This window comes from Electrona antarctica, assembly GCF_951216825.1.
Source record: "Electrona antarctica genome assembly, chromosome: 17".
Lineage (NCBI taxonomy): Eukaryota > Metazoa > Chordata > Actinopteri > Myctophiformes > Myctophidae > Electrona > Electrona antarctica.
In genome coordinates, this window is record NC_136798.1 from 34,649,472 (window position 1) to 34,665,113 (window position 15,642).

General features: G+C 40.6%; 1 protein-coding gene and 1 long non-coding RNA gene across 4 annotated transcripts in view; both read left to right on the forward strand.

Moving 5' to 3' along the window:
- LOC306940467 overlaps positions 1–15,642 on the forward strand; it is a 560,182-nt gene that overhangs the window by 529,000 nt on the left and 15,540 nt on the right. The gene's annotated exons all lie outside the window — the stretch shown is intronic.
- On the forward strand, positions 9,979–14,628 carry LOC306940843 (C-C motif chemokine 3-like). Of its 3 annotated transcripts, XM_079526068.1 has the most exons (4): positions 9,979–10,143; positions 10,306–10,417; positions 11,699–11,799; positions 12,851–14,628. In XM_079526068.1, exons 1-3 carry the CDS (start codon positions 10,071–10,073, stop codon positions 11,778–11,780), a joined length of 267 nt encoding a protein of 88 aa, XP_079382194.1. In that variant the 5' UTR covers positions 9,979–10,070; the 3' UTR covers positions 11,781–11,799; positions 12,851–14,628. The 3 variants fall into 3 exon arrangements, with proteins under 3 accessions (XP_079382194.1, XP_079382193.1, XP_079382195.1); XM_079526067.1 differs by lacking the exon at positions 11,699–11,799; XM_079526069.1 differs by lacking the exon at positions 12,851–14,628 and having other exon boundaries at positions 11,699–12,132.

Sequence of the window (15,642 nt, forward strand, 5' to 3'; positions counted from 1 at the left end):
CACACACACACACACACACACACACACACACACACACACACACACACACACACACACACACACACACGAGGAAGTGGAAGATGGCAGAACGGTGGATCTGAGATAAGAAAGACCAAGATGTGAAAAAAAAAAAAAAAAACATCTCAAACATAGTACTCAAATAGACTTCCTTGGCCTACTGGCAGCACTCACCATGCATATGTATTCTTCTCACATATGCTTTCTTTTATTTATTATCTTCCCGTTTTCTTTATTTTAAACCTCCTCTGTGAATCACATTGAACTACACTTGATGTATGAAATGTGCTATATAAGTAAGCTTAATCAATCGATTGATTGATTGATTGATTGATTGATGTGGTGCTGATCGGTGTAGTGGTTTGAGAGATTAGCCAGATATATATTTACTTCAAAGTAAACGTCCTGTATTCAAAATGTTACACACGTAAAAAAACCAAAAAGAAAACAGCAGATCTACAAGCTCACAACCTGATGCAAAAGCCCCCCCCCCCCTCCCCCCCCCCCCCACACACACACACACACAATATGAAAACCCCTATCAACTGTGGTGAGAGGAAGTTGCAGGTGTGTTGAGTCATATAGTGGAAGAAAGATACCTTTAACACACATCATTGTGCTACTCTATAATATTAGTTAGTTAGTCCTGCAATATGCGTTTAGTAAATTGTGATCTCTTTCATTTAAAAATGTATGATAAAGCAGGGTATATATATGCTCCTAGAGAACGGGGAAAAAATAATCAAACAGAACCAAGGACAGGTGTTTTCAATGAATCTTCAATCTAACAGGGTTCAAATGGAGTTTGAAGTTATTCAGTGGGTTTGTATAGGAAGGGGGCGTTCTGTTAAAATTGAATATCAAATACTGAATCAATACATACATACATACATCAGAAAGGCTACATAAAGCTGATATGCTGACACAAACAGATGCACAGAAGGGCCGAAGGGGTCATGTACAGGTCATGTACACAAACGCACGCGCTTCGAGAAGCTTTCTGCACACTACCATGAGGGATAAGTGCACACTGTGCAAGTAGAACCCAAGACAAAAAACATGTCATCTCTGTTTTACTTCCTGTGTCTGCGTGATGTTGGTGAATCGTTTAGAGCACTTTAAACAGAGTGGCAGCCAAGTCTATGGACTTTTACCGTGTGCTTAGCACTTTAAACAAGCATAGAGTAGTAGCCTAGTCTATGGACTTTCTAATGTTTGTTTAGAGGCTAAACTCTAAAAGCGGCACAACAAACAGTTGCCTAAATAGCTTGCTCAGACAAGCCAGTGCGCACAAAAAAAGCCAGAAGGCCCTGAAGTGTGTGTGCACCATGATTTTATAGGGGGAAGGTCATCCGGGAACTGCTTACACCTGGGAAAAGGTAATTAGGGGCAGGGACACAGACACCGAACCCTGTAAAGGAGACAGGTCAGCCTGTTAATGTATCTTCCTCTGTTGACTGAGCATGTCAATGCAGGATGTGACCAGACTGTGTGTCTGCAAGAATATAATATGTCACCAACCACATTAGAGAGAGAGATGTTATAGCAGTGTTGCAGAGTATCAACCTTTATTACAAAGTCAAGCACGCACATTTGACCCATTAAAGACCTGAGGAAGATTCTATACAAACCTTTTCGTGCCAAGAACTGCCAAAATGATATGTATTTGGCCGTGGCCCCTCATCTGCAGAATGATGTTTTGTGCCAGGTACGGACCCCCGGAAGAAGAGAAGATTTGTTTGTGTACATGTACTGATATTTGAGAACACTGTTCTAAACCGATGTTCTAAATAAAAAAAAGAGTTTTCTGAATAAAATATGTTGCTATAGGTACATAATGTTATAGTTCAAATTTTAAACACAGATGCTTTAACGGTTAATGGGTTAAGACAAGAGTCCAGCAGCCACACCAACCACAGGCACTGTCTGGGATCTACGTACAGAGATGTACAAAAGGTATGTGGTCCGATGAGTCATCCCATTCAATCCACAAGTGGGCAACTAGTGCATGTGTCGACTCCCGACCCCAAGATAACGCTAAAGACCTGAATGCTTGACCCCTGTAGTGACCCCTGGTGGATCTATTAGGCAGCATTGGAGCCAAACCATGCTTTGGGTCCATTACTACTTGACCCCTTTAGAGGGTCAAGTCAATACAAAGTCAATACAAAGTGAATACAAAGTCCTTCTGAGTGATCACCTTTATCCTGTGATGATGAAACACTTCTATCAAGACCAGAGTGGCTTCTTCCAGTATAGCCTCGGAAACCCAGACGTTTTTTATCCAGGGAGAAAAAAAAGTCTGGATCCGAGTCCACTTCAATTCGGCATTGAGTAGCGCAAACATCTCTCACTCTCTGCTGATTTCTGATCGTCTGCACCTTTGTTAAATTGACACACACGCACACATGTACACACACATGTACACTCCTCTCTCTCTCTGTCGCTCTAAGTAATTAGTCTCATGTCACGCAGCTGCGCATATAGTTTCTCCCGGCGGATCCTGCCGGGAGCTGCCTATGCCATAAAAAGCATAGGTGAGTTCCAGGCTACTTCCAGTATGACATTTCACCTCATCCACAGGACACAAGGTCACTGAAAACTTGACTTTTTTTGATGACGTATACATCAAAGTCAGTTGCCAAATCAATGGCTAATGACAGAAGTGGGTGACTTCATCATCACACATGATCATCATGACCTATAGTTCCACACAGTTGTACAATCTATGCCAAGGTGTGAATGATGAAGCAGATGCTGCTCCGTTTCCTATAATACACTTTACGTAGGTTTATTTGTCACACGTCTGTACATGGCGTCAGCGTATATAAGGCATGGTGTTGAACAGACAGGTGGGTGGAAACTTGGCATAGGGGGGCTGGTTGTGCTTACCGAGAATTAAGGAAACAAAGCTGTGGTCAAAATGAGAAAACAGTTGGCTCAGAGGTGTTACGTTAGTAAAGTAACCATGAATACGTGTGTGTGTGTGTGTGTGTGTGTGTGTGTGTGTGTGTGTGTGTGTGGCCTTAAATGACATCGTCAATTGCATTGTGGTGTGTGTGTGTGTGTGTGTGCGTGTGCGTGTGCGTTTTCTTTTTTCTTCTTAAAATTGCTAAATACAATGCAAGTACCAAGTACTTGGTATTGATAAAATTGATTGTCATTGCAAAACGATGTGATACAAAGTCAAATGATACAATACGATATTTGCTGTTTACATAATCGATATAGTAGATATTTCGATACAGTTACTATATCGTTACACCCCTAGTAGGCATACAAAGACATTTACTTTTTTTTAATGCGAATGCATTAGAACACCACTGAGTCACTATTTTCAACGATTCATTGAATTAAAGAAAATGAACCTTTGGTGACATTTTATCTTGATTATTGTAAAATGGAGAGTCTGTGTGTAGTTGCAACACTCAAACCACAGCAACAGAAGCATTAGCTCAAAATAGGATGCATCTATTCTGCATGCGCACACACACGCACGCACGCACGCACGCAGGCACGCACGCACGCACGCACGCACGCACGCAATGCTGACTAATGCTGACCAGATACATGCAACATACAGTATACACAATAACTGTTTTCTCATTCTTCTTTTCTCTTCTCATTAACTTGGTGAAACACATCTTGATGATGTCATCATCACCATGTTAATGGTTTTTTTCAGACCTCCAGTTCTAGGAAACACAAAATGGGGGGACTTTTTTATTATTTCCACACAACAGCTCTGAGGTACATTAATGACATAGTAAAATGTTGAAAATGAGTGGTATTTAAGGCGTGGGTTTGTCCATATATGTGTTCAAATACAATGTCCGTCTATTTGCCAGAGAATCACTGTGTTTACTTATTTATATCCATGATAATAAATATTTCCCTTAAAAAACCTGCACTATCCACAAGTTTCAAAGTTTAATGTATTTGCTAAATTGTTACTGTATTGATTTTAAATCATTGAATCGTATCGTCATAATGAACCATCGTCCATGTATCGTATCATCAACCATGTATCGTATCATCAACCATGTATCGTATCATCAACCATGTATCGTATCATCAACCATGTATCGTATCATCAACCATGTATCGTGATACGTACAGTATATCGTATTGCTGTTAACATGTATCGTTACACCCCTAATGCCTACGTTCAGACCTATGGCTATGTTGAGAGAAAAGACGTCTGCGCGCACACACACACACACGCGCACGCACACACACGCACGCACGCACACGCACGCACGCACACACGCACGCACGCACGCACACACGCACAAGACAAGAGTCCAGCAGCCACACCAACAACAGGCACTGTCTGGGATCTACGTACAGAGAAGTACAAAAGGTATGTGGTCCGATGAGTCATCCCATTCAATCTACAAGTGGGCAACTAGTGCATGTGTCGACTCCCGACCCCAAGATAACGCTAAAGACCTGAATGCTTGACCCCTGTAGTGACCCCTGGTGGATCTATTAGGCAGCATTGGAGCCAAACCATGCTTTGGGTCCATTACTACTTGACCCCTTTAGAGGGAAGTCGGGTCACTGCAAGTCAATACAAAGTCCTTCTGAGTGATCACCTTTATCCTGTGATGATGAAACACTTCTATCAAGACCAGAGTGGCTTCTTCTAGTATAGCCTCGGAAACCCAGACGTTTTTTTTTCCAGGGAGAAAAAAAAAGGTCTGGATCCGAGTCCACTTCAATTCGGCATAGAGTAGCGCAAACATCTCTCACTCTCTGCTGATTTCTGATCGTCTGCACCTTTGTTAAATTGACACACACACACACACACATGTACACACACACACTCCTCTCTCTCTCTGTCGCTCTAAGTAATTAGTCTCATGTCACACAGCTGCTCATATAGTTTCTCCCGGCGGATCCTGCCGGGAGCTGCCTATGCCATAAAAAGCATAGGCGAGTTCCAGGCTACTTCCAGTATGACATTTCACCTCATCCACAGGACACAAGGTCACTGAAAACTTGACGACTTTTTTTTATGACGTATACATCAAAGTCAGTTGTCAAATCAATGGCTAATGACAGAAGTGGGTGACTTCATCATCACACATGATCATCATGACCTATAGTTCCACACAGTTGTACAATCTATGCCAAGGTGTGAATGATGAAGCAGATGCTGCTCCGTTTCCTATAATACACTTTACGTAGGTTTATTTGTCACACGTCTGTACATGGTGTCAGCGTATATAACGCATGGTGTAGGACAGACAGGTGGGTGGAAACTTGGCATAGGGGGGCTGGTTGTGCTTACCGAGAATTAAGGAAACAAAGCTGTGGTCAAAATGAGAAAACAGTTGGCTCAGAGGTGTTAAGTTAGTAAAGTAACCATGAATACGTGTGTGTGTGTGTGTGTGTGTGTGTGTGTGTGTGTGTGTGTGTGTGTGTGTGTGTGTGTGTGTGTGTGTGTGTGTGTGTGTGTGTGTGTGTGTGTGTGTGTGTGAGGCCTTAAATGACATCGTCAATTGCAGTGTGTGTGTGTGTGTGTGTGTGTGTGTGTGTGCGCGTGTGCGTTTTCTTTTTTCTTCTTAAAATTGCTAAATACAATGCACAAGTACTGGTATTGATAAAATTGATTGTCATTGCAAAACGATGTGATACAAAGTCAAATGATACAATACGATATTTGCTGTTTACATATCGATATACTAGATATTTCGATACAGTTACTATATCGTTACACCCCTAGTAGGCATACAAAGACATTTACTTTTTTTTAATGCGAATGCATTAGAACACCACTGAGTCACTATTTTCAACGATTCATTGAATTAAAGAAAATGAACCTTTGGTGACATTTTATCTTGATTATTGTAAAATGGAGAGTCTGTGTGTAGTTGCAACACTCAAACCACAGCAACAGAAGCATTAGCTCAAAACCAGGATGCATTTATTCTGCATGCGCACGCACACGCACGCACGCACGCACGCACGCACGCACGCACGCACGCATGCATAATAACTGTTTTCTCATTAGTGTGGTTGCCCTAACAGGGCAACCAGACTATTGTTATTGTACATTTGGATACTTTGCCGCACTACTCCTCCCATCATCGGGAATCGTGTGCTTGTATTTTGCTAAGAGATCCGGTGTATAGTTTAATTGATATTAATTAATTAGTTCTCCATAGACTTATAATGGGGAAATCGAAGACAAAATTTAAGTATTTTTTTCCCTTGGAGACCGTAAGCGCCATATTTACAAGACTTGGGGGGAGGTTCATAATAATTATGAAAATGAATTGAAAGGGAATTACATCAGCCTCATGGTGGCGCTATTACAGCCCAATTTGCGTTTTTCCCTATAACTCTTGAACCGTAAGTCGTCAAATCTAAATTTCCTTTTCCATGGATTCCTTGGGTCATGATGCATTTCCACATATAGGCCACGCCCATTTTCGTCAGGGAAAAAAATCCTGCAAATTTGAATTTTCTCCAAAACACACTTTTTGCTCCTCCTCCTACAGATTTTGTCCAAATCTCACAAAAATCGGCACACATGATCTCCGGACCTATCCGATTAAAAGACCAACTGCAGAATTTTGGTAGTGCGTATACTTCGGCCGTAATCGTCGTCCGAAGTTAGTAGGAGGGGCCTATTTTACAAAAAATGCCACAAATCACGAACGGAATGTCCAAACCATCCCAAATTTGAATCACATGTCCCGGGTGGTTCAATCAACCAAGTTCCAAAAGGAATTCCATTTTCATCCATAGGGGGCACCGCAAATGAGAAAATTGTAACCGATTGTTGCAAAAACATGATTTTGGGGGGATAAATCCCCTCCGAATTACTTACGCATGATCACAAGGTTGACGCGACATTGTAATTGGCTAGCAACATTAGTGGGAGGGGCCTATGTAAGCGACTGCGGCAACCACACTTTGCACTTTTTCAAAATTGCAACCTTTCCAGTTTATATTCATATTTGAACAGACAAGAGAGGTCGCACACAACGCATCGCATCGCAACGCATTGTGAGCTTGTAGATCAGCTATTTTCAAATGGTCGAAATGTATATAGGGTTGAAGTGGTTACAGTAATGTATGTTTTTCTAATCAAAATGTAAATCTCCAAAGTAACTAGTAACTAAAGTTTTCAAATAATTGTAGTGGAGTAAAAGACAAGTACAAATGTTGGCTCTGAGATGTAGTGGAGTAGATGTAAATGTATTGGAAATTGGAATACAGTCAAGTAAAGTACAAATACCTCAACATTGTACTTAAGTACATTATTTGAGTAAATGTACTTAGTTACTTTCCACCACTGGGTTAACGGCAGGAGGATGAGTTAACAAAATGTCAACAAAGAGAGAAGTATATGACCAAGCTGTCCGTCTGATGACAAAAAAGATTACGAAAGAAAGGAGAGAGACAGAAGACACAGAAGTGGTCAATGTTATCCTCAACTTCATATTGACATCTGTTGTCCAGATCATATCTCACACCAGGGCTGCAGGGCTGAATCATTCAGGCTGCGGTAGTCAAGTCATACACCCAGCCAGGCCACCCTATCCCTATACCCACACGCGTGTACGTTTGGATTACAACAGAGCCATAGAGTATAGACAGAGTTGCGACATTGAGGGGGGCAGAAAACAGCCCGGTCACGTGGTTCATGTACTCGCGCAAGCCCTACCGAGCCCTATCGACTACAATAGATCTCTTAAATACCCTCCGAATTACTTACAAATGATCACAGGTGTGACTTGAAATTGTAATTGGCTAGCAACGTTAGTGGGAGGGGCCTATGTAAGCGACTGCGGCAACCACACTTTGCAATTTTTTTAAATTGCGACCTTTCTAGTTCTTCTTTTCTCTTCTCATTAACATGGTGAAACACATCTTGATGATGTCATCATCACCATGTTAATGGTTTTTTTCAGACCTCCAGTTCTAGGAAACACAAAATGGGGGGACTTTTTTATTATTTCCACACAACAGCTCTGAGGTACATTAATGACATAGTAAAATGTTGAAAATGAGTGGTATTTAAGGCGTGGGTTTGTCCATATATGTGTTCAAATACAATGTCCGTCTATTTGCCAGAGAATCACTGTGTTTAGTTATTTATATCCATGATAATAAATATTTCCCTTAAAAAACCTGCACTATCCACAAGTTTCAAAGTTTAATGTATTTGCTAAATTGTTACTGTATTGATTTTAAATCATTGAATCGTATCGTCATAATGAACCATCGTCCATGTATCGTATCATCAACCATGTATCGTGATACGTACAGTATCGTATTGCTGTTAACATGTATCGTTACACCCCTAATGCCTACGTTCAGACCTATGGCTATGTTGAGAGAAAAGACGTCTGCGCGCACACACACACTCGCACACACGCACACGCGCACGCACGCACCCACGCACGCACGCACGCACGCACGCACGCACGCACGCTTTAAATCCACACTAAAAACCCACCTTTTCTCCATTGCCTTCAGCTCAGTCTGAGGACTCAACTTAAATATGGCCTTCTCTGGTCATTGACTGTATTTTAACTTCTGTGTACAATAAATTGTCCTGCTCTTATGTTCCTTTTGCTGCTGTATGTTTGTGTATGAGGTATTGCATTTATGTTTCTTTTTACTGTGCTGTATTTTCTGAGGCCGTTTATGATTTTGAACTGGAAAGCACTTTGGGTCAACGTCTGTTGTTTTTAAACGTGCTATATGAATAAAGATGACATGACCGCTACAGCTGTGTGCGGACATACTTCTCGTTTCTCTTTACTGTGGCTGTCGGTCGGCCTGTCCGTCATCGTCACAAACTACTGTCTGGAGTGCCGTGGGATTTACTGTGAACATTCATGCTTACCAGGTAATGGCACCAAGTCATTATAGTGACCCAATGTGCTTTCCTCTATAGGTTCATCTAGGGGGGACCACCGTCAGGCCAACGTTCCCACTTTCACAGTCTCACAACATACAGTATCTCAAAATCGAATAAAGGGGATTGGCATGAAACTTTCTCCCTCCCATCAGGAATGCTGTTCTGTCTCGAGCCAAAAGTCCGGACCATGCATCCTGGTGTCAATAGTAGGGGTGGGACGATATGGGTACCTCACGATACGATATATATCGCGATATTAGGCCCTCGATAACGATAATATCACGATATTCGATATATTGCGATATTTGCGATATATCGATATATTGTATGAAATTTCATCAACGATATATCATGATATCTGCAACTACAAAATACTTGGAACTGAAAAAACGCTATTTCCGTGCTCGGACACAAGGAGGGACACACACAGAGCTGTCTATAGTGGTTGCACCACTCAAACACTAAATTAATACTCAATAAACTCCCCCTTTGCCTCATCATAATACCTCACAAACACCACCAACTGACCATTATCACTGTTATCATCATAATGCCTCACAAACACCACCAACTGACCATTATCACTGGTATCATCATAATGCCTCACAAACACCACCAACTGACCATTATCACTGGTATCATATCGATATTTTAATAATCAATATCGATTATTTATCGCGGGAGGACGTATCGATATATATATCGCCATATCGATATTTCAGCACACCCCTAGTCAATAGCTGTTATTGTCTATACATATCAATGTACTTTCTTTCATCTCCAGCGTCACCCATTTTTCAAAGGTAGCAGAGCCACCGAGTGGCGCGCTACGAGTTTGTAGGTCGAGCTTGTAAGTCTCTGAGCTTGTAGATTGTAGATAACATAATGCTAACACCAAAAGGGGTTCCCGTCCAAAATGAGTTAAAACGTCTCTGCTTTCCGTTCTCAAGAATCAAGATAATCATCTACCTCGATGCGTTTCCTTAATTCTGACACACTAATGCTGACTAATGCTGACCAGATACATATATAAGTGCAACATACAGTTTACACAATATACACAGAGGCTGCAGAGAGAGAGAGAGAGACAGACAGAGAAAACTTGGCAGTTATACAGTATAGTCTTCTCTAGACTGACAGCAGACTACTACAACCATAATCTGTGAGGATGAAGAATGTGCCAGTAATTCTAGCCGTCTGCATGCTGCTGTTCTCATCTCTGGATGTCCATGGGACGCCCCGTAAGTTAATTTAGCACACTCTGTCGCTGCAGTTTTAATCATCATGACTATTATAGAGACAACACAATTGTGTTTATCCGTGTTATTATTCCATTCCATGCACCTGCCCTGTGTCTGTGTGTCTCTGACGGTCTCACTCTCCCGTTCCTCTCCCGCTCCCAGACGGTGGCGGTCCAGCCCAGTGCTGCTTCCAGTATCGCACCAGTCCCCTGCCTAAGAAGAACGTGGTGAAGGTGCAACACACCAGCCGTCAATGCAGTATGGTTGGATTTGTGTGAGTATACAGGTCCATCTCAAGTAATTATATGTTTTGTAAAAGTTAATTTTCTTCCGTAATATAATTCAAAAAGAAGTTTCATTCAAAAGACTATGACTAAACTAAAATAGAAATTTGCTGCCAAAAACAACACTGGTATTGGACACATACAGGTGCATTTAACACAGGGGTTCTCAATCATGTTTGGCTTAATTGGGACACACTTAAAACATTACAAAAATGTGATGCTGCTAATATACTGTACATGGCAACAAGAACGCCAAACCATATGGGGTTCCCATCCTGAAGGGTAACGACACCATAAGGGGTTCCCATCCTGAAGGGTAACGACACCATAAGGGGTTCCCATCCTGAAGGGTAACGACACCAAATGGGGTTCCCGTCCTGAAGGGTAACGACACCAAATGGGGTTCCCATCCTGAAGGGTAACGACACCATAAGGGGTTCCCATCCTGAAGGGTAACGACACCAAATGGGGTTCCCATCCTGAAGGGTAACGACACCAAATGGGGTTCCCATCCTGAAGGGTAACGACACCATAAGGGGTTCCCATCCTGAAGGGTAACGACACCATAAGGGGTTCCCATCCTGAAGGGTAACGACACCATAAGGGGTTCCCATCCTGAAGGGTAACGACACCAAATGGGGTTCCCATCCTGAAGGGTAACGACACCATAAGGGGTTCCCATCCTGAAGGGTAACGACACCAAATGGGGTTCCCGTCCCAAACAGTTTAGCCGATACCGATACCGATGTATGCGTTTATTTCGTTTCTATCGTTTTTATTTCCCCCTTTTGTGCCTGCAGGGAAAACAAAATCGTCTTCAATACAGCAAATAAATGTTCAGAATCTAGGCCTACAGCTTGGTAGGCTACAGATAACCAACACACCAACATAGCCAACGCAAAATGTATGCTTCTCAACAACAGATAAATACCGGCTATACTGCCATCGGTTAATGTCGAAATACACCGATATTGACCGATATCGGCCGATATGTGGTTGATACATCCGGGCCTGTAAATAACTTTTTCATCCACGGCACATCTGAGTTACAGTGTTACAGTGTAGTAATACTGTAACTCAGATGTGCCATGCTGTTAATATGACATAATGGTGCTATATAGTCTATATAGCACCATTATGTCATATTAATGTCCGACTGCAGGCTACCATGGGCTGTCTACATTTTTGACTAATGAAGAATTCAATCAATAAATCAATCGATCGAAACAACTTAAAGATTAAAATATTCTCTCTATGTCTGTCTGTTCTAGGTTTACAATGCGGAGTGGTACCAAGTTCTGCGTTGACCCAGCTCAGGCATGGGTCCAAGCTATCGTCACCCTTTTGGAGTAAAACGTTCAACACCTAGCTGGTACAAGAACGTTCCAGACAACCAGTTGGTTTTATGGCAATGTTTTGAGATGAATTCCAGGCTTTATTGCTTCATGGCAAATACAACAGGTCACCCAGTTAGTGGTAACTACTTAATATGCCAGGCTTATTTCGTTTTGTTTGTTTTCTGCTTTAAACAACAATTTAGAAAGCAAAATAATGCATTTTCCTTAATTCTTTTTGTACGATTTGTATTAATCAGACATGTATCAAATGTAGTGCTTTAAACATGCATTTTAATGATCAGTTGTTGATATTAACCGTTGTTTTCTTCAACAATAAAACAAGCAATTTCGGTAGCAGAAAAAAAAAACATTTTTGGTTCCATAATTAATACACACATTGGTTTGGTGTTTGCATGGTAGCCTATAAGTCAAGTCAAATTAATTTATGAAGCAAAAAAAGAATTCACCATATAGCAGCTAATTATACAAGTGACATAAACATCAAGAAAAACACACTTAGGCACAAATAAAGGCACAAAATGAAAATCTGTCACGTCAGAGTATTCAAACACTAGTGAATAAAAGTGAGTTTTGAGCCTGGACTGGAACCCCTTTTGGTGTTTTAAGCAGTATGTTATACTTTACTATTGAAAAATAGCAGATCTACAAGCTCATAGCGCAAGCACCGAGTGCCGCGCTATGAACATGTAGGTGTGCTATTTTTGAAAAATCGTGAAAATGTGCAAATCTTTCCCCCTAATATACAATATATCACGAGGAAAATTCGTTATTTGTTTATATTGGGACATATTGACAATGCTTGTAATACTTGGCGTTTCACCACTGGCCACTTTCACCAAAAACACTTGGTGACAAAAACCACTGCTAATTTCAGAGCACAACCAAACAGAAAATTGTTCACGACGCATTTTAGTTGATAAAATCAACTGTGGATTTAGTCTACTAAAATCGTATGATATGTAGTCGACAAAAACTAGACTAACACTAAAACATTTCAGATGGCTAAAATATGAAAATATGAAATATGAAACTAAATAAAAATATGTCTATCTCTGTCTGTTCTAGATTCACAATGAAGGAAGGTGTCAAGTTATGTGTTAACCCAAACCAGAGCTGGGTCAAGGTCATCATCGCCCTGCACATGAAGACCATTACTCCAGGACCTGGCTAACATGTACTGTATGCACTTCATTTAGCGGAGAATATCTCAACTGTTCTTGGCTAATATGACCGCTGCATGTGAACAACTTAGGAACTGTGAAGAATTCTCTATCCGGGGCGAAATACCCGAAAATGACCACACCAGACAGCTACTTCAAACATGGCTCTATCTTCTAAACTGTTTGTGCGACAGATTTCCTGAGATGCTCAACTTTGAATACTCAATAGACCATATGCACACGGCGGTCATCTTTCCACAAGTTAATGGCAGGGTGGAAACTAGCCGCAATTTGCCATTGACCGCCCATACATCTAAACAGACAAAGTCCTATCTAATTGTATTAAATTATGTTAAACTCACCAACATTGCAGCTGTACGAAAAGCTTGAACGATGCTCTTTCGATCTGCAAAGCGTTTGTTTCATAAAAATCCACCATAGACATGTTATGAGCTACTTTATGTCAAGAAATTCCTTGCAAGTGATTTTTTTCTAAGTGTTGGAGTTTGGAAGCGCTCAACATCCTGCTGCCTCCTGCATTATTTGCAAATTAAAAACAGGTGGTACGCAGGGCCGTTGAGTGATTATTCAATGAGCGCTTCCAAACTCCAATAATACATATTTTGACATAAAGTAGCTCATAACATGTCTACCGTGGATTTTTATGAAACAAACACTTTGCAGATAGAAAGAGGATAATTAAGGCTTTTCGTACAGCTGCAATGTTGGTGAGTTTGACATAATTTAATACAATTAGATAATAATAATAATAATAATAATAAAACTTTATTTGTATAGCACCTTTCATGACATGAAATGCAGCTCAAAGTGCTTTACAGGGCAATTGAGGGAAAAAAAAAGAAAAGCAAGGCATAAAACATTAAAAAAACAAGAGCAGTAATGCAATACAGTGAGGACATGAATAACAAAAGAAATTAAAAGATCAATTAAAAGCAAGAGTATAGAAGTGGGTCTTGAGCTGCGCTTTAAAAATGTCTACAGAGGCATGGGATAGGACTTTGTCTCTTTGGATGTATGGGCGGTCATTGGCAAATTGTGGCTAGTTTCCACCCTGCCATTAACTTATGGAAAGATGACCGTCGTGTGCATATGGTATATTGAGTATTCAAACATGAGTATTCTGAACATTTTGAGCATCTCAGAACATCTGTAGCTCCAAAGTTGATGATAAAATGACCCAAATTTGTTTTGAAAGTGAAATATCCTTTTAACTAACTGTAACTGTAACTGGTTAATCTCGCAAGTTTCTTTATTGTGTTTATTTGGTCTCTTTATTCTGACTATAATGTACTTTAAACCAGTGGTTCCCAACCTGGGGGTCCCCACATGATTTTGAGGGGGTCCCTGCAGATATGACAGTGAAGTGACAATTTAAGAATGTTTTAATACCAAAGAAAGAAAGAAAGAAAGAAAGAAAGAAAGAAAGAAAGAAAGAAAGAAAGAAAGAAAGAATACTGCATCAAAGGTAATCAAATTATGATTTTCTTTTGGGGGTAAAAGGTTGAGAACCACTGCTTTTTTTTCTTTCCTTTTTGCTATTAAGCTTTCAGTTTTGAGTATTAGTACACGTGTGTTTTTAACAAGGTGCTGTATTTATTTGAATGATTCATTGCCCATATTGTTTTTTTGGTTTGCTTTTTCCTGACAATAAAACAAGCAATAGCAACAATATTTTCCTCTGAGATGTAGTGTGGAGTACAAGTAAAAGTACTGGAAATTAGAAATACTCAAGTAAAGTACAAATATCTCCAAATTGTACTTAAGTACAGTACTTTTGAGAGTCAATTGAGAGTCCATGCAAGGTTTTAGCCTATACTGTATAATAACTGTTAAAAAAAAACAACAACATCGTCAAAACTCAAGAAACGATATATCTAAAGGATATTCTATTTAGAAGCTGTTCTATGGGTTTCAGAATCCTCACACCTGCAAAAGACCAGAAGCAACAATCTTAGCCAATGAGGATGGAATATGGGGAAGCGGACAGATCCGTATTGATCACATGACTGTAGAGATAGTGTATACCGAATTTCGTGATGTATGGATCAAATGTGTACACGTAATGTATATAAATGTGCTTTGACAAAATCGGCCTCATGGTGGCGCTATAACACCTTGTGAACTCGCTCAACTTGTGAACGATGCATTTTGATCTACAAGCTCGAACTTTGAAAATTTGAAATGATTATAACTTCAAATGCATTTACTAAACTTATACATTAACTTATACATTAACTTAAATACAAATACATTGGACATAAAAACGACATGTTAATACTATAGTCATTAAGATACTAATAGACTAAGTAATTGACATGGGTTTTCTTTGCATGTTTGGAATTGTAACTGAAATCAATATCAATCAGTATTCCGATATTATAACGTGCGGTGAAGTGAAGGTGGGGGCCGCATGTGGCGTCCGGACCGCCAGTTGCCCATGTATGTTTTAAAGAATGCCATGCATACAGTTTGCGTGTGTGCGTGTGCGTGTGCGTGTGCGTGTGCGTGTGCGTGTGCGTGTGCGCATGCGTGTGTGTGTGTGTGTGAGAGCAGACGGGGACCATATAAGCCAGTCTTGAACACTTGCCGTGAGCAGTGACACAGGAATGCAGACAGGGTTCAAATTGTATAGGTCCGTGAGATTTCTCATTCCCATGGCCTGCATGCTGCCAGACT